The 23,425-nt window shown below is 44.4% G+C and overlaps 1 protein-coding gene across 1 annotated transcript in view; it reads right to left on the bottom strand.

Annotated features, from left to right (window-relative positions):
- Nucleotides 1–21,935, bottom strand: part of ddx31 (DEAD (Asp-Glu-Ala-Asp) box polypeptide 31) — a 46,193-nt gene extending 24,258 nt beyond the window's left edge. The window contains exons 1-18 of the mRNA XM_084177409.1: nt 21,633–21,935; nt 21,363–21,493; nt 20,432–20,730; nt 20,036–20,111; nt 17,916–17,959; nt 17,676–17,746; nt 15,907–15,971; nt 15,586–15,630; nt 15,333–15,374; nt 14,997–15,061; nt 14,725–14,844; nt 14,468–14,574; nt 4,825–5,042; nt 3,809–3,961; nt 2,989–3,048; nt 2,173–2,223; nt 1,832–1,971; nt 264–348 (exon numbers count right to left, since the gene is read on the bottom strand). Coding sequence (XP_084033535.1) covers nt 264–348; nt 1,832–1,971; nt 2,173–2,223; nt 2,989–3,048; nt 3,809–3,961; nt 4,825–5,042; nt 14,468–14,574; nt 14,725–14,844; nt 14,997–15,061; nt 15,333–15,374; nt 15,586–15,630; nt 15,907–15,971; nt 17,676–17,746; nt 17,916–17,959; nt 20,036–20,111; nt 20,432–20,730; nt 21,363–21,464 — 1,743 coding nt within the window. The 5' untranslated portion in view covers nt 21,465–21,493; nt 21,633–21,935. The remainder of the gene's footprint in view (nt 1–263; nt 349–1,831; nt 1,972–2,172; nt 2,224–2,988; nt 3,049–3,808; nt 3,962–4,824; nt 5,043–14,467; nt 14,575–14,724; nt 14,845–14,996; nt 15,062–15,332; nt 15,375–15,585; nt 15,631–15,906; nt 15,972–17,675; nt 17,747–17,915; nt 17,960–20,035; nt 20,112–20,431; nt 20,731–21,362; nt 21,494–21,632) is intronic.
- Between the last annotated feature and the right edge of the window lie 1,490 nt (nt 21,936–23,425).

The raw sequence follows: 23,425 nt of genomic DNA, 5'->3' as shown, positions 1-23,425 counted from the left end.
AACAAATACTTGTAGTACCTTAAAATGGGGGGACCATGTACAAAAGGTGCTGTCATTTCTAAACAGTTCATCCGATATGTATGAAAATAACCTCAAATTAAAGCTGACAGTCTGCACTTCACCCTCATTGTATCCTTTCAAACTCAAAGTGCTAGAGTACAGAACCAAAATAACAAAAAAATGGTCACTGTCCAATGAATTATGGAGCTCACTGAAGTTCCACAGCTGGGTTGTAAAATGTGCTGAGCTTGTTGCTCCCTCACCTTGCCATCATACTTTCCCCTGACTTTGAAGCGGTCGTCCAGCATCAGCGTCGACAGAATCGTCTCCATCTTAATCTCGGACAGGCTGGAGGAACAGTTGACAACAGGGGTGTATTCATTAGTGTACTGTGCACACCGTAGCAAAATGTTTTGATGCAGAAAACATTTTGCAACAAAAACAAGTTTCTTAATTGGACAAATTCAGGTAGGTCCATTCCCTTTTCGGCCCCTATGCTTACATTTGGTTCCTAGTGAATACACCCCAGAGTTGCACTGTGGAATGCTTTCTAAAAACAACAAAGTAAGTACATTTGGGGAAATCCAAACTATGTGACAGCCTCAAACGGGTGCTTGTTCTAAAGACGCAAAGTAAAGGAGAAAATGGTACCCTTTGACTTTGTGAGACTTTTGTAGTATGTCTTTTTTTTGCCATCTCTCCGGATGTCTCACTCCCTCGTCTCAAACCCTTTTAATAGTCCTATAGCACAGTGGTTCCAAAACAGTGGGGTCGGCAGGGGGGGTGCAGCCCCCGCCGCCCAAAAAAATAGGACGTTTATTAATTTTTTACTGAATCTGGCTTTAAACTTACTCTTGAAAGTGGTAATAGTAGAATGCACAAGGTGCAATTTCAAAATTGGGTAGCGCATCATAATTTCCTCTCGTCATGTTAGTCATTACATACCTTAGAGAGCTATTTATAACTTGTCAGAAATGTCCAGATCAACCAGCCCATGTCAGCTAATGTTTTTTTTATTTAGGTTTTTTAGCCCATTGATAGTTGTAAAAAAAAAATGTGTCACTCAAATATCACATGAATACACATTAGACATGGCAAAATGTATAGAATTGCATGAAAATGTGCTTTAAAACTGCAACATTTTCTTTGCACCCCATGACAAAATGTGTAGAATTGCATGAAAATGTGCTTTAAAACTGCAACATTTTCTTTGCACCCCATGACAAAATGTGTAGAATTGCAGGAATTAAGCTTTAACCCTGCAAAATTAGCTCCACCAACAATAGGGGTGTGAACAGTTTGTGTAATGAACAGTGCTTGTGCCCATAGATATAGACGTGGCGCATGCACGCAGGAGGGCCGCGGGATGCCCCCCCCAGCAGCAGGCTGTCATGTGGCTCGTGGTAAATGACGTTGTGAGCAGTGGCGGTGTGTGATTAATCTAGTCCTGGTAGGCACATGGCCATAGAGGGTGACAGCTCTGGCTGGCTCTGCTCAATGGCTGTCAGTGCTCCGCTTCACGGAGATCGATCAGCCCAGACGATCCAGCCGGGCATACTGAGAGCTTGGGAATGAAGCTTTAGTGTGTGTGTGCGCAAAATAAAAACTATAGAGACCACGTGTAGGAGGACAGGACTGGGAGAGCCAAGTGTCTCACTGTCTTATATTATGGAGGGTAGAAAGGTCCAAATAAGACTAATTTAAAACTTGGAGGCGCAGGCTCAGAGACCGACTGTGGAGAGAGTGAGATGTGTCACACAACCATAAAAAGGTTGTGAACATGGGCACAAGGGTTAGAGAAGGGATGTTGAGTGACCATCCACAGACCTACCTGATATTGTGATTTGCCAGGGAAGTGACATAGGTTGTTTCAGCAGGGGTGAGGAAGAGAAGGCTGCTTCCCTTAGCTCCAATACGGGCAGTTCGCCCAACGCGGTGCACGTACTCTGCTGGAGTGGTTGGAGGGTTGTACTGAAATATACACAGACAAAACACATAAAAAATTTAAAGACAAACATTTGTATTTATTTTTATTTAACCTTTATTTAACTAGGCAAGTCAGTTAAGAACAAATTCTTATTTACAATGACGGCCTACACTGGCCAACATCTGACATTTCACTTGGAATCCATCTATGGACAGTAATATCATGTTCTTATGTTATAATTTTACCTGTACAATCCACGTCACCTGAGGCAGGTCAAGTCCACGTGCTGCGACATCCTGAAGAGAAGAATACAATTTTAAAATGTCATGATTGTGATGTCATGGACCTCCCAATGCCAGCCTGACACCAACCCTCTGACTTTTAGCTAAGATTTCTAGTGGACTTATAAGTACATTTTCCTGGTCAAATACCACTGTCTCTCTCACTACAAACACAGTCGGGGTAGATGAGTGTGTGCGCATGCACAGGTGATTGTTTGAAATGAGCCATTGTCTTTACTGGTCTGGGGGACCATTGTGGTTTGTGGCCGGCTGCGCTACTGTAGCTGATAATATAAATAAATAGCTGATGTTGGAGAGCTAGGAAGAGGGGAGATGCTGCATGGAGCTCTGGGCCTTCTGTTGCCAGTGGCAGGGCCAGGATGAGCGGTGTATTGGCCGGGCACACTGGACTGCCTGGGGAGGGGTGGAGTAGCGATGCTGGCCTGGCCAGCCAGTACAGATGGAGGCCAGTGCTGGGCCATGCCAGTCTGTCAGACGGATTAGAAGCACTTATTTATTCAGCCTCGTCATTTAGCATTTAGGGGTCTCTCACACACACATTTCATTTGTTGCCATTGTGTGAGGATATTGGTTTTGACATCGTGGGACGGGTGTGTGCCTCAGTGGCAAACAGGGGCCGATTCTCGGGCCACTCACTGCCTGGGACCTAGGGGTGCACAATTTAGACCTGGTACGACAGTCATTATTTAAATCGACCCATAGAAAGATATACGGCGTGATGTAGGCCCAGGCAGTGTCTCAAACGTTGAGCTGACTTACCGTACAGAGCAGAATTCCAGTCTTGCAGAGAGAGAACTCTTGGAACACTTCTGTCCTTTCCTGTTAAAAATATACAGTTTGTTGTTGAATTTTGTACAAGTAAAAATTATTTGCCCACATAAGACAACACCAAAATCTATAAAGGGTTTTTGTATTTGTGGAGGGCAATCTGTTTTAGGTGCAGTAACAGCTGTGTCTCCTGCCATCCTCGTCACAGCAGCAGTCGTAATGGGCCCAGCCTGTGCACTCCTATTACCAAACACATCCATAATAACTCTGGTCGAGTCCCAAATGGCATCCTATCCCCGACATAGTGCACTACTTTTGACCAAAGTAGTGCATTATATGAATTGGGTGCCATTTGAGACATAGATCCAGCCTCGGTGACAGCCTCTGCCATCCATACTTCCACCTGACCCATTCCTCTTTAATATCTAACCAGAGCTTGAGCCCACTGCCCATCTCCAGTCCCACGCCCCCAGAGGTGCCATATGGGCAGCCCCCGTTGACTGTCATTAGTGGCCCTGGGACAGGGGTGAACACTGGTCAGGGCATTAGCCCTCAGCTTCTCCCCGGGTACAGCCACAGGGCATGGCCTGCTGACTGCCACACTACACCAGCTGGTTAATGGCAACACAAGGCATGGTAAAGCCACTCTCTGACCCTGACTAACGGCAGCCTTCATTGGAAAGACTGTGCTGCTGCTACAGAGAAGGCCCTGGGCGTGATGCATGTGTAGCACAAATGTAAAAATACAACCGTCCTGTACTCCCATGCAACAGTCACATGGGCACATGGTAGGTTAAAAAGATAGTCTCACCTCCTGCTTCATGTTGCCGTGGAGACGGAGGAAGCTGAGCGGAGGCTGCTGTTTGGATTTCGGCCCGCAGAGCACGGCGTTGAAAAGGATCAGCAGGAACTCCACTGCCTCGCAACTCGACACAAACACAATTATCTTGTGGCCCTTCTCAAACTGTGGGGGTGAGAGAAGATAAACACAGCCATGATATAAAATGGGACAAAGCGCATATCCTTTACTTTAGGGATGCACATTTCAGTCACTTTTGCTGCTGAATAACTGAAAATCATTAACCAGTTAACAAAACGGCAAAAATAATTCTAAACAGTCAAATGACGTGACCAACAGAAAATACTATTAGAGATCTGTATATAATGACGAGATGCTTATTTTTTTCCATTAAGAGCTTAATGGAAACATACGACAATAGCAAGCCTATCGTCTTACAGTCAAAATGCTATAGCCTATTATTGAACATGCAACTCCTTCAATAAAGCAGAAAAAAATAATATATTTTTCAAACATTTGCCAAAATGCAATTCGCAGGAAAACACCATTCTAAACAGCGCACCTAATGCGAGTGGTTCAATATTTGCCAGATGAAAATCTCTGTTAGAAACTTAGAAAGAGGGGGAATCTATAACAACAACTATGATGCGTTGGTAAGCTGACTAAGATTGTGCCTTTGGTATCAGGGCAACGAAAGAAAGTTGATATGAAAACCAATAGAACAGGAGAGAAACACGTGATTGCATTTAGAATTGTTGCGCAATGACTGGACTTACAAAAAGCCAGTTTCAATCTAGTCTGGCGCAGTCTGACAGGTGGTAGGATATTCCCCTCCTCAAACAATCGGGGTGTTGGCTATCTGCGTGTGGACTGTGCATTCTAGGGTGAAGTTTATCCTAGGCACAGATCTAGGACCACCTTCACATCCCCCAATCCTAATCTCAATCATTAGTGGGGGAAACGCTAAAACTGACTCAAGATCAGATCAGCATCTAGGGGAAACCTCACCCAACACCAGCCGTGCTTACCTTGCACTTGGACAGGATGAAGGCGGCTAGGCAGACAAGCCTTAGTTTGCTGGGCACCACCACCATGTGCTGTTGCAGCCTCTCGGGTACGGCAAAGCAGTCCGATTTGCCCTGGGCTGTGGTGGGGTCCGGGGTCGGCTCGTTGATCCCCTCAGAGTTCTCCCCCACCTGGATGCTGACCGGCTCCTTCATGCTGATCCCAGCTAACCGGGACAAGCCTGCCATCACAACATTAATTATAACACAGTGAGATAAACAGTAACAGTGCCTTCACTGTGTGTGTATAGGCCAGTGACACAATCTCAATTTAATCCACTTTAAATTCAGGCTGTAACAACAAAATGTGGAATAAGTCAAGGGGTATGAATACTTTCTGACACCCCTGTATACGCATCTCTATTCCAGACACACACGAACACATTGACACGTACAGTGTTAGTGGCGTCATACATTGTCTTGTAAGAGATCATACAAAATGTGCAATCCCAAGTCCATAGTCATATACAGTGGGGAGAACAAGTATTTGATACACTGCCGATTTTGCAGGTTTTCCTACTTACAAAGCATGTAGAGGTCTGTAATTTTTATCATAGGTACACTTCAACTGTGAGAGACGGAATCTAAAACAAAAATCCAGAAAAACACATTGTATGATTTTTAAGTAATTAATTTGCATTTTATTGCATGACATAAGTATTTGATCACCTACCAACCAGTAAGAATTCCGGCTCTCACAGACCTGCTAAGTTTTTCTTTAAGAAGCCCTCCTGTTCTCCACTCATTACCTGTATTAACTGCACCTGTTTGAACTCGTTACCTGTATAAAAGACACCTGTCCACACACTCAAACAGACTCCAACCTCTCCACAATGGCCAAGACCAGAGAGCTGTGTAAGGACATCAGGGATAAAATTGTAGACCTGCACAAGGCTGGGATGGGCTACAGGACAATAGGCAAGCAGCTTGGTGAGAAGGCAACAACTGTTGGCGCAATTATTAGAAAATGGAAGAAGTTCAAGATGACGGTCAATCACCCTCGGTCTGGGGCTCCATGCAAGATCTCACCTCGTGGGGCATCAATGATCATGAGGAAGGTGAGGGATCAGCCCAGAACTACACAGCAGGACCTGGTGAATGACCTGAAGAGAGCTGGGACCACAGTCTCAAAGAAAACCATTAGTAACACACTACGCCGTCACGGATTAAAATACTGCAGCGCACGCAAGGTCCCCCTGCTCAAGCCAGCGCATGTCCAGGCCCGTCTGAAGTTTGCCAATGACCATCTGGATGATCCAGAGGAGGAATGGGAGAAGGTCATGTGGTCTGATGAGACAAAAATAGAGCTTTGGAGGAAGAAGAAGGATGAGTACAACCCCAAGAACACCATCCCAACCGTGAAGCATGGAGGTGGAAACATCATTCTTTGGGGATGCTTTTCTGCAAAGGGGACAGGACGACTGCACCGTATTGAGGGGAGGATGGATGGGGCCATGTATCGCGAGATCTTGGCCAACAACCTCTTTCCCTCAGTAAGAGCATTGAAGATGGGTCGTGGCTGGGTCTTCCAGCAGGACAACGACCCGAAACACACAGCCAGGGCAACTAAGGAGTGGCTCCGTAAGAAGCATCTCAAGGTCCTGGAGTGGCCTAGCCAGTCTCCAGACCTGAACCCAATAGAAAATATTTGGGAGGGAGCTGAAAGTGTATTGCCCAGCGACAGCCCCGAAACCTGAAGGATCTGGAGAAGGTCTGTATGGAGGAGTGGGCCAAAATCCCTGCTGCAGTGTGTGCAAACCTGGTCAAGACCTACAGGAAACGTATGATCTCTGTAATTGCAAACAAAGGTTTCTGTACCAAATATTAAGTTATTCTTTTCTGATGTATCAAATACTTATGTCATGCAATAAAATGCTAATTAATTACTTTAAAATCATACAATGTGATTTTCTGGATTTTTGTTTTAGATTCCGTCTCTCACAGTTGAAGTGTACCTAGGATAAAAATTACAGACCTCTACATGCTTTGTAAGTAGGAAAACCTGCAAAATCGGCAGTGTATCAAATACTTGTTCTCCCCACTGTATACTCCATATGTAGATGCACAGTGACGCTAAACATTTTCATTTGGCTCTATAGTCCAGCTATTTAGATTTGAGATAAAATGTTTCTTTCATATGAGGTGACAGTACAGACAGTATTTGTAGGTATTTTCATTCATCCGTTTTACCATTTAGAAATGAAAGCACTTTATATAGCTAGTCCCACCCCATTTGAAGAAGTCATAAGTATTTGGACAAATTCAGTGTATTAAAGTAGTCAAATGTGTAGTATTTGGTCCCATATTCCTTGCACTCAATGACTGCATCAAGTGTATTACTCTACAAACTTGTTGGATGCATTTGTAGTTTGTTTTGGTTGTGTTTCGGATTTAGCCTGTCGCATGCTTTCCAGGCGAAACAGTTTGCGCACATGACAATTTCGTGCCGTTTTTGTTCATTTTGGTGTTCGGCAGGAGGGGTTTCGGCTTTTCGCGCAAAATAATGTTTTACTTGAGGCAAGTCGAAGTTCGGTAGCCAAAGTCTACGCCCCTTCGCCGGTGATTGGTCAACAGTACTACTCCTAATAGGAGTGGGTACTATGGACGGGATTCTTTTATTAATATTTTTTTGTCATTCAACAAGAGATGACTAGTTTTCATGCATATTTTCTAACTTGTGAAATACTGCACCAAACATCTTAGATCAAAAATTGCACGACTAACACCTCCTCTGCAAAAACGTCTAAATTAATGATAGACTTCTTGATTTATCTCAGATTAATTCAGATTATTTTTGAGGAAGCGTATACTGGCTATGTTCTTGCTATGGCGTCTCAAGGAGGGACAAAGTTACGCCGTTCTTTTCTTGATTTTCAAGCAAAGGTCTTTTAAAGGGAGTATGCAAGGCACAGACGTTTGCTTTGCTTAGTTCTGCTAGGAGCAAACCAAACCTATGTATGAGGATGCCTTTATGTTTTGCCCAAAAGGAACTGAATGGTGAATGACTGGAGTAATTTTATTTCTCAGTGAGTAGATTAGATGTCTCTGAACACTTTAAATGAATTCAGACAATGCCATGATTAAGAGAAGTCAAATGAAGAGAAGCTCCATGTAGTATTGTGCACCTCCCATAGTCGGTTCTGGACTTGGGGATTGTGAAGAAACCTCTGGTGGCATGTCTTGTGGGGTATGCGTGGATGTCTGAGCTGTGTGCTACTAGTTTAAAAACAGACAGCTCGGTGCATTCAGCTTGACAACACTTCTTACAAAAACAAATAGTGATGAAGTCAATCTCTCCTCCATTTTGAGCCATTGACATGCATATCATTAATGTTAGCGCTCCTTGTACATTTAAAGGGCCATCTGTGTTGCCCTGTTCTGAGCCAATTGTAAGTTTGCTAATCTTTCCAATTAAAAAAATAAAGTAGTTCGCAATATCAGTGGGTTGTGTGGTGAATGAGCCATCTAATTCAATGAATGATGGAGCTGAGTTTGCCTTTTTGCCCAAATTTCATTTTAAAGTGCTCCATAGCTTTTCACTATCATTCTTTATATAATTTCTCTTTGTTTCATAGTATAGTTTCTAATTTGTATTCAGTTTAGTCACAATCTCAATTTGCAGTTCGTTTGCCAATCGGTCGTGCAGCCAGACTTTGTTGACATTCCTTTTGCCACATCCCTCTGAACCATACCATTTTTCAATTCCTCATCAATCCACGGGGATTTAACAGTTTCTACATTCATTTTCTTAATGGGTGCACGCTTATTAGTAACTGGAATAAGCAATTTCATAAATGTGTCAAGTGCAGCATCTGCTTGCTCCTCATTACACACCACAAAAAAAAACCAAATATTATTTACGTCAACATAGGAATCACTACAAAACTTATTGTATGACCTTTTATACACTATATTAGGCCCAGCCTTTGGTTTTCCTAGATGTGGCTACTATATTGTGATCACTACATCCGATGGATATGGTTACTGGTTTCAAGGAAATTTCTGCAGTATTAGTAAAGATGTGATCAATACATGTTGATGGTTTCATTCCTGTGCTGTTTGTAACTAACCTGGTAGGTTGACTGATAACCTGAACCAGGTTGCAGACACTGGTTACAGTTTGAAGCTCTCTCTTGAGTGGGCATCTTCATGAAAGCTAGTCAATATTTAAATTACCCAGAAAATATACCTCTGTTGACATCACATATATTATCAAGCATTTCACACATTATCCAGATACTGACTGTTAGTACTTGGTGGTCTATAGCAGCTTCCCACCAGAAGGGCTTTTGGTGAGGCAGATGAACCTATAGCCATATTACTTCAACAGTATTTAACATGAGATCCTCTCTAATCTTTACAGGAATGTGGTTCTGAATATAAACAAGAACACCTACACCATTGGCATTTCTGTATTTTCTGTAGATGTTACAACCATGTATTGCTACCACTGTATCAAAGGTATTATTCTAAGTGACGTTCAGAGATTGTCAGAATATGAATGTCATCTGTTACAAGCAAGTTATTAATTTCCTGAACTTTGTTTCTTTAGCTACATATGTTATTGTGGGCTATTTTTTAGCACTTCTCTTCTGGGATTTTTTTCATTGCTTTACTGGGAAGCTTAGCAAAAGTACAGTGCATTCGGAAAGTATTCAGACCTCTTCCCTTTTTCCACATTTCGTTACGTTACAGCCTTACTCTAAAACAGATTATTTCCTTCATCAATCTACACACAATACCCCATAATGACAAAGCGAAAACAGGTTTGTGTACATTTTGCAAATGTATTACAAATTAAAAACAGAAATACCTTATTTACATAAGTATTCAGACCCTTTGCTATGATACTTTGTCCGTAGAGCTCCGAGACAGGATTGTGTCGAGGCACACATCTGTGGAAGGGCACCAAAAAAATTCTGCAGCATTGAAGGTCCCCAAGAACACAGTGGCCTTGATCATTCTTAAATGGAAGAACTTTGGAACCACCAAAACTCTTTCTAGAGCTGGCTGCCCGGCCAAACTGAGCAATCGAGGGACAAGGGCCTTGGTCAGGGAGGTGACCAAGATCCTGATGGTCACTCTGACAGCGCTCCACCAATCAGACCATCATGGTAGAGTGGCCAGACGGAACCCACTCTTCGGTAAAAGGCACATGACAGCCCGCTTGGAGTTTGCTAAAAAGGCACTTAAAGAACTCAGACCATGAGAAACAAGATTCTCTGGTCTGATGAAACCAAGATTGAACTCTTTGGCCTGAATGCCAAGTGTCACGTCTCGAGGAAACTTGGCACCATGCCTACGGTGAAGCATAGTGGTGGCAGCATCATGCTGTGGGGATGTTTTTCAGTGGCAGGGACTGGGAGACTAGTCAGGATCGAAGGAAAGATGAATGAAGCAAAGTACAGCGAGATCCTTGATGAAAACCTGCTCCAGAGCGCTCAAAACCCCAGACTGGGGCGAAGGTTTACCTTCCAACAGGACAACATCCCGAAATGTCCGGGCTCTGGCTGGGCTACTAAAGGACTTGAACCCGATCTAACATCTCTGGAGAGACCTGAAAATAGCTGTGCAGCGACGCTCCCCATCCAACCTGATAAAGCTTGAGAGGATCTGCAGAGAAGAATGGGAGAAACTCCCCAAATACAGGTGCGCCAAGCTTGTAGCATCATACCCAAGAAGAATCTAGGCTGTAATCGATGCCAAAGGTGCTTCAACAAAGTACTGAGTAAAGGGTCTGAATACTTATGTAAATGTGATATTTCTTTTTTAGAATAAGGCTGTAACGTAACAAATTGTGGAAAAAGTCAAAGGGTCTGAATACTTTCCGAATGCCTTGTAGACATGCTGATGTTATTTATGTTAGTGCAGGGTGAGCTGCACACAGTGGACTTCCTACTAGGGCACACCGCCTCAGTGCTAACAGTATAACTCCGGTTCATAGGCACATGATTACTGCATACAATAGCTGTAAGATCAGCAGAGGCATTCAGAGCAGTTAGAGGGACATAAATTAGGTTACTTATATTGGTATAATGTACATTTGCTGAAGCATTATGAGAACTCAGCGACACAATGGTAGGGATTAACTGAGCTGGGCTTGGGTCATTGATAAGTCATTGAGTGCAAAGAATAAGGGACCAAATGCTAAACTTTTGACTGCTTTAATACACTATAAGTGAATATGTCCAAATACACTGCTCAAAAAAATAAAGGGAACACTAAAATAACACATCCTAGATCTGAAATACTTTTTTCTTTACATAGTTGAATGTGCTGACAACAAAATCACACAAAAATTATCAATAGAAATCAAATTTATCAACCCATGGAGGTCTGGATTTGGAGTCGCCCTCAAAATTAAAGTGGAAAACCACACTACAGGCTGATCCAACTTTGATGTAATGTCCTTAAAACAAGTCCAAATTAGGCTCAGTAGTGTGTGTGGCCTCCACGTGCCTGTATGACCTCCCTACAACGCCTGGGCATGCTCCTGATGAGGTGGCGGATGGTCTCCTGAGGGATCTCCTCCCAGACCTGGACTAAAGCAGCGAGACATGATGTCCCAGATGTGCTCAATTGGATTCAGGTCTGGGAAACGGGCGGGCCAGTCCATAGCATCAATGCCTTCCTCTTGCAGGAACTGCTGACACACTGCAGCCACATGAGGTCTAGAATTGTCTTGCATTAGGAGGAACCCAGGGCCAACCGCACCAGCATATGGTCTCACAAGGGGTCTGAGGATCTCATCTCGGTAACTAATGGCAGTCAGGCTACCTCTGGCGAGCACATGGAGGGCTGTGCGGCCCCCCAAAGAAATGCCACCCCACACCATGACTGACCCACCGCCAAACCGGTCATGCTGGAGAATGTTGCAGGCAGCAGAACGTTCTCCACGGCGTCTCCAGACTGTCACGTGCTCAGTGTGAACCTGCTTTCATCTGTGAAGAGCACAGGGCGCCAGTGGCGAATTTGCCAATCTTGGTGTTCTCTGGCAAATGCCAAACGTCCTGCACGGTGTTGGGCTGTAAGCACAACCCCCACCTGTGGACGTCGGGCCCTCATACCACCCTCATGGAGTCTGTTTCTGACCATTTGAGCAGACACATGCACATTTGTGGCCTGCTGGAGGTCATTTTGCAGGGCTCTGGCAGTGCTCCTCCTGCTCCTCCTTGCACAAAGGCGGAGGTAGCGGTCCTGCTGCTGGGTTGTTGCCCTCCTACGGCCTCATCCACGTCTCCTGATGTACTGGCCTGTCTCCTGGTAGCGCCTCCATGCTCTGGACACTACGCTGACAGACACAGCAAACCTTCTTGCCACAGCTCGCATTGATGTGCCATCCTGGATGCGCTGCACTACCTGAGCCACTTGTGTGGGTTGTAGACTCTGTCTCATGCTACCACTAGAGTGAAAGCACCGCCAGCATTCAAAAGTGACCAAAACATCAGCCAGGAAGCATAGGAACTGAGAAGTGGTCTGTGGTCACCACCTGCAAAACCAGTCCTTTATTGGGGGTGTCTTGCTAATTGCCTATAATTTCCACCTGTTGTCTATTCCATTTGCACAACAGCATGTGAAATGTATTGTCAATCAGTGTTGCTTCCTAAGTGGACAGTTTGATTTCACAGAAGTGTGATTGAATTGGAGTTACATTGTGTTGTTTAAGTGTTCCCTTTATTCTTTTGAGCAGTGTACTTATTCCTTCTTCAAATCGGGGCACTAGATACATAGTGCTTTCATTTCTAAACAGTAAAACAGATATGTATGAAAATACCCTCAAATTTTTTTTTTTTTACTCAAATCTAAAATGCTTAAGTATAGAGACAAATAAAAAATGTTAGCTTTACTGTTTAATAATTAAATAAACTCAGCAAAAAAATAAAACGTCCCTTTTTCAGGACCCTGTCTTTCAAAGATAATTCGTAAAATTCCAAATAACTTGACAGATCTTCATTGTAAAGGGTTTAAACACTGTTTCCTTGCTTGTTCAATGAACCATAAAAAAATTATGAACATGCACCTGTGGAACGGTCGTTAAGACACTAACAGCTTACAGACGGTAGGCAATTAAGGTCACAGTTATGAAAACTTAGGACACTAAAGAGGCCTTTTTACTGACTCGCAAAAACACCAAAAGAAAGATCAGTACAGGATCAGTACATTCAAACATCACATCTGCGGGACAGGTACAGGATGGCAACAACAACTGCCCGAGTTACACCAGGAACGCACAATCCCTCCTTCAGTGCTCAGAGTGTCCGCAATAGGCTGAGAGAGGCTGGACTGAGGGCTCGTAGGCCTGTTGTAAGGCAGGTCCTCACCAGACATCACCGGCAACAACATTACCTATGGGCACAAACCCACAATCGCTGGACCAGACAGGACTGGCAAAAAGTGCTCTTCACTGACAAGTCGCGGTTTTGTCTCACCAGGGGTGATGGTCGGATTCGCGTTTATCGTCGAAGGAATGAGCGTTACACCGAGGCCTGTACTCTGGAGCGTCACAGCATCATCGGACCGAGCTTGTTGTCATTGCAGGCAAGCAATCTCAATGCTTTGCGTTACAGGGAAGACATCCTCCTCCCTCATGTGGTACGATTCCTGCAGGCTCATCCTGACATGACCCTCCAGCATGACAATGCCACCAGCCATACTGCTCGTTCTGTGCATGATTTCCTGCAAGACAGGAATGTCAAGTGTTCTGCCATGGCCAGTGAAGAGCCCGGATCTCAATCCCATTGAGCATGTCTGGGACCTGTTGGATCGGAGGGTGAGGGCTAGGGCCATTCCCCCCAGAAATGTCAGGAAACTTGCAGGTGCCTTGGTGGAAGAGTGGGGTAACATCTCACAGCAAGAACTGGCAAATCTGGTGCAGTCCATGAGGAGGAGATGTACTGCAGTTCTTAATGCAGCTGGTGGCCACACCAGATACTGACTGTTACTTTTGATTTTGACCCCCCCTTTGTTCAGGGACACATTATTCAATTTATGTTAGTCACATGTCTGTGGAACTTGTTCAGTTTATGTCTCAGTTGTTGAATGTTGTTATGTTCATACAAATATTTACACGTTAAGTTTGCTGAAAATAAACGCAGTTGACAGTGAGGACGTTTTTCTTGTGCCGAGTTTACATATTGAGGGGAGTGTAGCTTCTATTGGTCCACAAGAGAGCTGATATAGCAGCGGTCACACACAGACTGGACTGATTGGCCTGCGGCCCGACGTCCCAGTTAGCTGAGACCAAACAGACCAAATTAGGGAGTGACTAACCTGAACTTGTCCAATAAGAAATCTAAATTTTTGGTTGCAAAACGTTATGATGTGCACTAATGATTACACCCCAAGTAATGATGCTGATGAACACGCGTGGCTCAGTTGGTAGAGCATGGCTCTTGCAACACCAGGGTTGTGGGTTCAACTACCACAGGTGGACCAGTATGAAAAATGTATGCACACACTACTGTAAGTCGCTCTGGATAAGAGCATCTGCTAAATGTAAAATGTCTAAAATCACAAATGTAGTTCCTCTCCATTTCAGTCAATTTTCTTCCGTTTGGTGCCTAACAAACAGGATCCAAGTCTTATTCAAGACACTCTGGCAGCTTACCGTCTGTGAGAGTAGCAGACAGGAGCACGTTCTGCCTGGGAGGTCCAGTGGCATTCAAGGAATTGAGGATCACAGTCAGGTCCTTCTCAAAGCCCAGGTCCAGAATCCTACACCCCGAAACAGAACCAAAACCACTCATTCACCATAAAGCAAAGCCAGATACACAATGTAGTGTTGGCAGGAAGAAGTAAACGCCAACAACTGTGAGGGCCTTTGGCGCTAAAATAGAGGAGGTCAAAGAGTGTGTGTGTGTGTACCTGTCAGCCTCGTCCAGGATGAGCCACCGGACAGCGCTGAACGCTATGCTCAGAGTGTTCTTGATGTGGTCCACCAGTCGGCCCGGCGTGGTGATCAGAATGTTGATCCCTTTACGCAGTCTGAACACAGACAGACAGGACTGTAAGCACTCACAACACACACTGAGCCCAGGTTTTATCCACCGACTCCAATTATAGTGAAAGCTGCCCCCTTCTAACCAATATGCTACCGTAAGTAGCTACCAAGAGTAAATCTATGGAAAAATAATAACCTGGCTTTCTCTGCCTTCCTCTTCTCTCCCCCCATCAGGACTCCGGGCACAATCCAGGTGAAAGGCTGGCAAGAAGAGAGGGATGGGAATGAAGGTACAGTCAAATAGGCAGAGAGCCTGTGAGAAGCAGAGAGCCAGGGGAAAAGAGCCCGTCACACATGCTGGCTGACTGTGGCTGTAATGCTTTGCTGGCAGAGAAACAAGGGACGCGTCCCAAAAGGCACCCATACTCCCTATGTAGGGCACTACTTTTGACCAGAGCCCTATGAACATTGGTAAAAAGTAGTGCACTAGATAGGGAATAGGGTGTCATCTGGGGGCACATCCTTACTGTACCTTGAGGAGCTTCTGGAAGATCTGGAAGCTCTGCTGGGCCAGCTGAGGGGGAACAGAAATCAAGAAGAAATCAAAATGGTTATGACAAACTCAACATCCATTATGTGAGTGTATGCTTGTTGTATAAATGACAACTTCACAGTGACTCATTGTATAACACATGCACCCAGTCAGGCAGGTGAAAAGTTAGGCAGGTTAGAGGAGGAGAGATGAACAAGTGGGAGAGAGAAGAGAGAAAATGACCTGGGCATACCTCTCTGGTGGGGACCACGATGACAGCAAGAGGCCCATCCCCTCTCTGGAGAATGGATATGCAGAAGGTTTAGACACACGGACATAGGGTTGCAACTCTGGTAACTTTCCAAAACATTTCCTGAAATACTGGTTGACTCCTGACTTCTTCTAATATAGATTTCTAAAAACCCTGGGAATTTTGCAACCCTACATGCACATAATCTCACTATTCTTAAGCAATGAGCTGGTCATCCTCTGACATTAAAGCAGTTCCCTGGATATCATCCGAATAATATGTTGACCTCTTTAAAATTAATTTTAAAGCTATCAGTGTACTTGCCTTAATTTTGGGTTCCACTGCTTGTAAAGACTGAACAAGCGGTATCCCGTAGGCAAGAGTTTTCCCTAGACATTACAAAAGGAAACATTTCACTTTAGAGGATTATTACTCTCACAAAGCTCTAAAAATAAATAAAACATATGCATCCTCTCCAAACAACATTGCTGAATGATTCAATCTGTACATTCTTCCATTCCCCAAACAACTCGTATGGTAATTAGGCTCTACTAGGAACATGCAGCGCATTCGGAAAGTATTCAGACCCCTTGACTTTTTCCACATTTTGTTACGTTACAGCCGTATTCTAAAATTGATTAAATTGTTTCCCCCCCCTCATTAATCTCCCCATAATGACAAAGCAAAAACTGGTTTAGAAATGTTTGCAAAGTTATTAAAAATAAAAAACAGAAATATCACATTTACATAGGTATTCAGACCCTTTACTCAGTACTTTGTTATAGCACCTTCCGCAGCGATAACAGCTTCAAGTCTTCTTGGGTATGACGCTACAAGCTTGGCACAGCTGTATTTGGGGAGTTTCTCCCATTCTGCTCTGTAGATCCTCTCAAGCTCTGTCAGGTTGGATGGGGAGTGTCGCTGCACAGCTATTTTCAGGTCTCTCCAGAGATGTTCGATCGGGTTCAAGTCCGGGCTCTGGCTGGGCCACTCTAGGACATTCAAAGACTTGTCCTGAAGCCACTCCTGCGTTGTCTTGGCTGTGTGCTTAAGGTCGTTGACCTGTTGGAAGGTGAACGTTCGCCCCCAGTCTGAGGTCCTCAGCGCTCTGGAGCAGGTTTTCATCAAGGATCTCTCTGTACTTTGCTCCGTTCATCTTTCCCTCGATCCTGACTAGTCTCCCAGTCCCTGACGCTGAAAAACATCCCCACAGCATGATGCTGCCACCACCATGCTTCACCGTAGGGATGGTGCCAGGTTATGTCCAGACGTGACGCTTGGCATTCAGGCATTTGGCAAACTCCAAGCGGCCTGTCCTGTGCCTTTTACTGAGGAGTGGCTTCCGTTTGGCCACTCTACCATAAAGCCCTGATTGGTGGAGTGCTGCAGAGATGTTTTTCCTTCTGGAAGGTTCTCCCATCTCCACAGAGGAACTCTGGAGCTCTGTCAGAGTGACCATTGGGTTCTTGGTCACCTCCCTGACCAAGGCCCTTCTCCCCCGATTGCTCAGTTTGGCCGGGCGGCCAGCTCTAGGAAGAGTCTTGATGGTTCTTTGGGACCTTCAATGCTGCAGACACTTTATGGTACCCTTCCCCAGATCTGTGCCTTGACACAATCCTGTCTTGGAGCTCTACGGACAATTCCTTTGACCTCATGGCTTGGTTTTTTCTCTGATATGCACTGTCAACAGTGGGACCCTATATAGACATGTGTGTGCCTTTCCAACTCATGTCCAATCAATTTAATTTAGCACAGGTGGACTCCAATCAAGTTGTAGAAACATCTCAAGACAGGATGCACCTGAGCTCAATTGAGTCTCATAGCAAAGAGTCTGAATACTTATGCAAATAAGGTATCGTTTTTAATCATTTTTATAAATTTGCAAAAATGTCTAAAAGATTTAAGGGGTTGTGTGTAGATTGATGAGGAAAAAATTAAGGTATTCAATTTTAGAATAAGGCTGTAACGTAACAAAATGTGGAAAAAGTCAAAGGGTCTGAATACTTTACGAATGCACTGTATGTGGAATATATGCTAAATAATATGCAGTCAAACATCAAAAGGAAGCATAAAGAGCTTGAAATGTGTCCTACCCGATCCTGTTTGAGAGCGCACTACAGCGTCTCGACCAGACAAGAGGACAGGAATGGTCTCCTTCTGGACACTGCAGAGGTAAACAGTGTTAGGTAACAGTGTTAGATCTGTGAGCTTCTTGAACGCTGAGGACAGTTGGCAGGCATGCGTTCCAAATAGCACCCTACTCCCTATATTATAGTGCACTATATAGGGAATAGGATGCAATTTGGTTAGAAAACTACTAATGGAGGCTTTACCTGGTCATAGTGGTCACATTCAGCACCTTGGTCAGCGTCGCCACCTGATGCAGGAACAAATTCACAGTTAGCCAACAGACTCAAAAGGGCCACTGATCTACAAGACACATTGTAAAGGAGAACTATCATCTTGACAATGACCGTGGTCTAGACTGTAGCTACAATGACCTGGGTCATATTCATAAGGCACCAAACGGAAGAAAACAGACCAAAACAGGGATGGACTACCTGAACTTGTCCCGTGTCCAATCAGACACGCTTGTTTTTGTTTTCTGTTGCAATAATGTTTTGCTACAGTGCGCCCTAATGAACACGACCCTAGAGAAAATATATACTGTTGAGGTTAGGTGTGAATGTTTAAATGAAATTGGGACTAACGTTAAGAAATAAATCCCTAACCAAAAAACGGTGTTTTTCAATGTCACAGTGCAGTTATCACAAAACAACCACTAACAGGTCCCAATCATCATAAAGATATATATTTTTTAACAAATACCTAACGCAACAATGCTGTAACATTAGTAGGAGATATGAATCTTTCAAATGATTTGCCACGGATATAAAGCGCTCTGTACATCATCGTCGTTAAGTTGAAAAAATGGCAGAGAAAGGCAAGTGACAGCAGCGAACAGCCTGCTCTGTCCCGAGTCAGAACCGTATAGTCTGCTGATGCGCTATGTTTTTAGCTGACCCAACGTTACAACGCAGCGATTGGTGCTTTGGAAACATGCTGAAGTATGGACTGAAACGGACTGCTAGGAACATGTCTTTAACTTCAACAGCAAGCTGAAAAACAGTGCAGTGCCCAACATCCTTAGCTAGCTAGCTAAAATTCCATCCCTGTGTTTGTCAAATCAAATTTTATTTGCCACATGCGCCGTATAAAACAGGTGTAGACATTACCGTGAAATGCTTACTTACAAGCCCTTAACCAACAATGCATTAATTTTATTTATAAAAAAGTAAACTAAAACAAAAAAGTGCATAAATAATTAACAGAGTAGCAGCAGTGTAAAAAGATGGGGTGGGGGTGGGGGGGCAGTGCAAATAGTCCGGGTAGCCATGATTAGCTGTTCAGGAGTCTTATGGCTTGGGGGTAGAAGCTGTTGAGAAGCCTTTTGGACGTAGACTTGGCGCTCCGGTACCGCTTGCCGTATAACCTTTTGAGGATCTGAGGACCCATGCTAAATCTTTTCAGTCTCCTGAGGGGGAATAGGCTTTGTCGTGCCCTCTTCACGACTGTCTTGGTGTGTTTGGACCATGATAGTTTGTTTGTGATGTGGACACCAAGGAACTTGGAAGCTCTCAACCTGTTCCACTACAGCCCCGTCGATGAGAATGGGGGCGTGCTCAGTCCTCTTTTTTTTCCTGTAGTCCACAATCATCTCCTTTGTCTTGGTCACGTTGAGGGAGAGGTTATCCTGGCACCACACGGCCAGGTCTCTGACCTCCTCCCTATAGGCTGTCTCATCGTTGTCGGTGATCAGGCCTACCACTGTTGTGTCGTCGTCAAACTTAATGATGGTGTTGGAGTCGTGCCTGGCCATGCACCCGAGGGGCCCCCGTGTTGAGGATCAGCGTGGCAGATGTGTTGTTACCTACCCTTACCCTCAGTGAAGCTAGCTAGCAGTAGGCATGCTACAACAAGCTAAATGAGTTGATGAAATCCCTGGCGACCGATATACTTGCACATATTTTGTGCAGGAGTAGAGAGATGTCGTTTTTACAACTTTCTCACAACCTATCAGAGTATGCGTCTGTGTCTGCTCCAGTGACCGTGTTAAATAGCGAATGGGTCATGCACAAGACCGGTTGAGACAATGCTCAGAAATGAATTTTGAAATATTGTTACATGGCAGTTGGGACGTCGGGTGCGCATCGTCTCAATGTTCATTTTGGCCTAAATAATTACAGACTTGAGTAATCACTATCAAACACAACAGCAAGAGGCCACTCGATAAAGGGCTTAAGGGCCAAGCGTTCGGTTTATGACTGCGGTAGATAGAACTTCATTGCACCCTAGCGGTCATACGCAATAGGACCACCATACACAATAGGACCATATTCTGCATTATGAATTCACGTTTTCCATTAGTCACATCCCTAGTTTAGGTGCTCACCAGGTGGGGGTGAAGGTCCAGCTCGCCAAATGAGTCGCTGGTGAAGACTTTCTCCTTCAGCTGGGTCACAGCAGGCCTGCAGTCACAGCCAGTGGAGGGGTTACTACTAACCACACAACCTTTCACAAAGCAGGAGTAACAAACCCTCTAACCCTCCGTCCAAGCCTGTTTTTTCTTAAGACTGTACTACTATCATGACAAATAATTGTATTTGTAATAAGTCTTGGACCTTATCAGACATAATGTTGTCAGCAAACCATTAGAGGTGTATAGAAAGTAGACTACTTTAATAAAGGCTTGATTCAAGATCGAGACCACACAGGTCTACAGCCAGGTGCAACATTTATAACTAAACACCCTCCCATATGAGTGACCATCGTCATTGAAAGGACCTACCTGTGGACGTCTGGGATATCTGGGTTATTTCTGAAGAGGGAAGAAGTCTTTATGAACACACTGTCCTCTCCTCCTTTGTGTTCCCCTACATGTTTACTTTTTGGAGGCATTTTTGGCTGGGCTTGGGATCTCTGGGCAGCCTTTGGTGCTGACTTGTGGGCAAGGCTTTTATGGGCTGGTACATCCTCTTCTTCCTTGTCCTCAGGGGGCAGTTGGTCCTTGGTCTTAGGCCCATTGAACACTTGTTTATTAGGTAACCCTTTCTGTATTTCTGAGTATTTTCGTTTCTGTGCTTTTTTCTGGAAATTAAAACAAAAATATGTAATAGCTATTCAGAGATTAACTGTGAACAAGGTAACAAAAAGAGCAAGGTAGTTGCAATGTACATGTGCTGACAATGAGAGGTCTACCTTGCCAAGTACCTCAACTCCACAATGATTTCATCCATGGAGTTGAGCGCATACTAGTTTTTAAAAAAATAATGAAACTCCAACTCGCTATGTAGTCGATATTTTAAAAATGTACATTCTTAAACGTTTATCATGTACTTATGTTTGTCCTCTGTTGTTGCTTGCCTTTGTTTGCTGAACCCATACTTTTTAATAAAACGTTAATCAAATACAACAACTGACTGTTTCCTCATTGCTGTTGCTGTCAGATAGCAATTCAGCGCGAATGTGCATGTGCCAATTGAATATCAACTGAATATCAACAAGTAAACTGTCGGTGTTTGTATTTGATTCACGTTTTATCAAAAAAAAAGTATGATGTCAGAAAACAAAGGCACACGGTAAGGGCGACTCGAATGAGTCGGAGGTTAATTTAAAAAGACTATAGTCCGCACTCAACTCCGTGGATAAAATCACGATGGAGTTGAGGTACTTGGCAAAGGTGTAACATAACGTGACATTTTTGACCAGAGTTGACCTACCAAAGCCCATTTCTCCTGAGACGTTGGTCTCTGATGACTCTTCGAGTGTAAAGCTGGAGCTGAGTCTGATGAGAGGTTCAACATCAACATATCCTCTGCCATGGTGACTGGTGGATGTGATACACGTGCCTCTACAACACACACACAACAAATGATCACATAGCTTGCTAGTTGTACATGTCTGCTACAGCTAAATGTAACATTATAATAATAACATAATGTGAATGTAAAGTTAAAACAAGTGTGTCAGTCCTAGCCAGAAAACGTTACCTTCACAAGTCTAGTGCTATGAGATGAGAGGCACCGATTCACACGTGTGTGCAGTTAGCTAGCAGCCGTAGGCTAGCTAGATAGCAATTGATATAACTAGCTAGCTACTGACAGCTTCTACTGCTATACTGACAGTCAGCAGTCTTCCTCCTCCACGTTAGTCTCACAAAGAATATACTGCTGCAATAAATCGATTGAATTTCAATTTACAAACAGCAAGTACAAACAAACAAAAAAAGTGTTTCTGTTTTAGATCATGGACGTCCTGGATTTGGGTGCCTTCTCTTTCAACGTCACTTCCCTGCGCGTTCTCGATTTTGCGCAACAGCTGAGGACATGTCTAGCCGGGATACAGCTTTTGTCAAATTGACGTCATAAGTAGATACAAAAATGAAATAAAAAATAGCTAACCCTTTTTCTAACATGAACCTAATTCTCCTAACCTGCTGTGTAAATTCTCCTAAACCTGCTACGAAAAGTCAATTTAGTCAAAATCAACAGCAGATGGATTGGACCAAAGATTCTCTCTATTAATGAGGGGTGTTGTACAAAACAAAGTTATCAGCGATTGGATCATCTCTAACCAATCAGTATCAAATCTAATGACGAAATGTAAAACGCTGCTTTACCCACGTGTGTTCTGGCTCTGGCCCAACCCATCGGTTTCTGGTATCAGATGGTCTAGAATGAAAATTCCATTCTAGAAATCGTTGGGGAGGTACTCAGTTCCAGACTCAAGCACCATTTACATGCACAGTAATAATTCGATATTAAACTGATCATGGCAGTAGGCAGATTATGCAATAGTCAGGTAAACACCTTACTCTGATTATCTTAATGTGTCGGAGGAAACACCATACAACTGGCAACCGTGTCAGCGTGCATGCATCCGGCCCGCCACAGGAGTCGCTAGAACACGATGGGACAAGGACATCCCAGCCGGCCAAACCCTCCCCTAAACCGGATGACGCTGGGCCAATTGTGCACCGCCTCATGGGTCTCCCGGTCGCGGCAGTCTGCGACACAGCCCGGGATCGAACCCGGATCTGTAGTGACGCCGCTAGCACTGCGATGTAGTGCCTTAGACCACTGCGCCACTCGGGACCCATCTCCTCATTTGAATTCCATGCTGTCACAGTCACTAGCCCATTCAAGCTTAACATCCTTTAACATCCCTTGGAGAGTTCATCAATGAGCTTGACGCCTTGATAAGTTCCTTTCCTGAGGATGGCTCACCCCTCACAGTTCTGGGTGACTTTAACCTCCCTACGTCTGCCGTTGACTCATTTCTCTCTGCCTCCATCTTTCCACTCCTTTCCTCTTTTGACCTCACCCTCTCACCGTCCCCCCCTACTCACAAGGCAGGTAATACGCTTGACCTCATCTTTACTAGATGCTGTTCTTCTACTAATCTCACTGCAACTCCCCTCCAAGTCTCCGACCACTACTTTGTATCCTTTTCTCTCTCGCTGTCCTCCAACACTACTCACTCTGCCCCTACTCCGATGGTAATGTGCCGTCGCAACCTTCGCTCTCTCTCTCCCGCTACTCTCTCCTTTTCCATCCTATCATCTCTTCCCTCTGCTAAATCCTTCTCCCTCCGATCTCCTGATTCTGCCTCCTCAACCCTCCTCTCCTCCCTTTCTGCATCGTTTGACTCTCTATGTCCCCTATCCTCCTGGCCGGCTCGGTCCTCCCCTCCTGCTCCGCGGCTTGACGACTCATTGCGAGCTCACAGAAGAGGGCTCCGAGCGGAAATTGAGCAAAACTAGACTCCCTGCGGACCTGTCATC

Source organism: Coregonus lavaretus, assembly GCF_964263955.1.
Source record: "Coregonus lavaretus genome assembly, chromosome: 14".
NCBI classification, from domain to species: domain Eukaryota; kingdom Metazoa; phylum Chordata; class Actinopteri; order Salmoniformes; family Salmonidae; genus Coregonus; species Coregonus lavaretus.
Note: the sequence above shows the minus strand (reverse complement) of the source record. Positions and strands in the feature narration are given on the sequence as shown.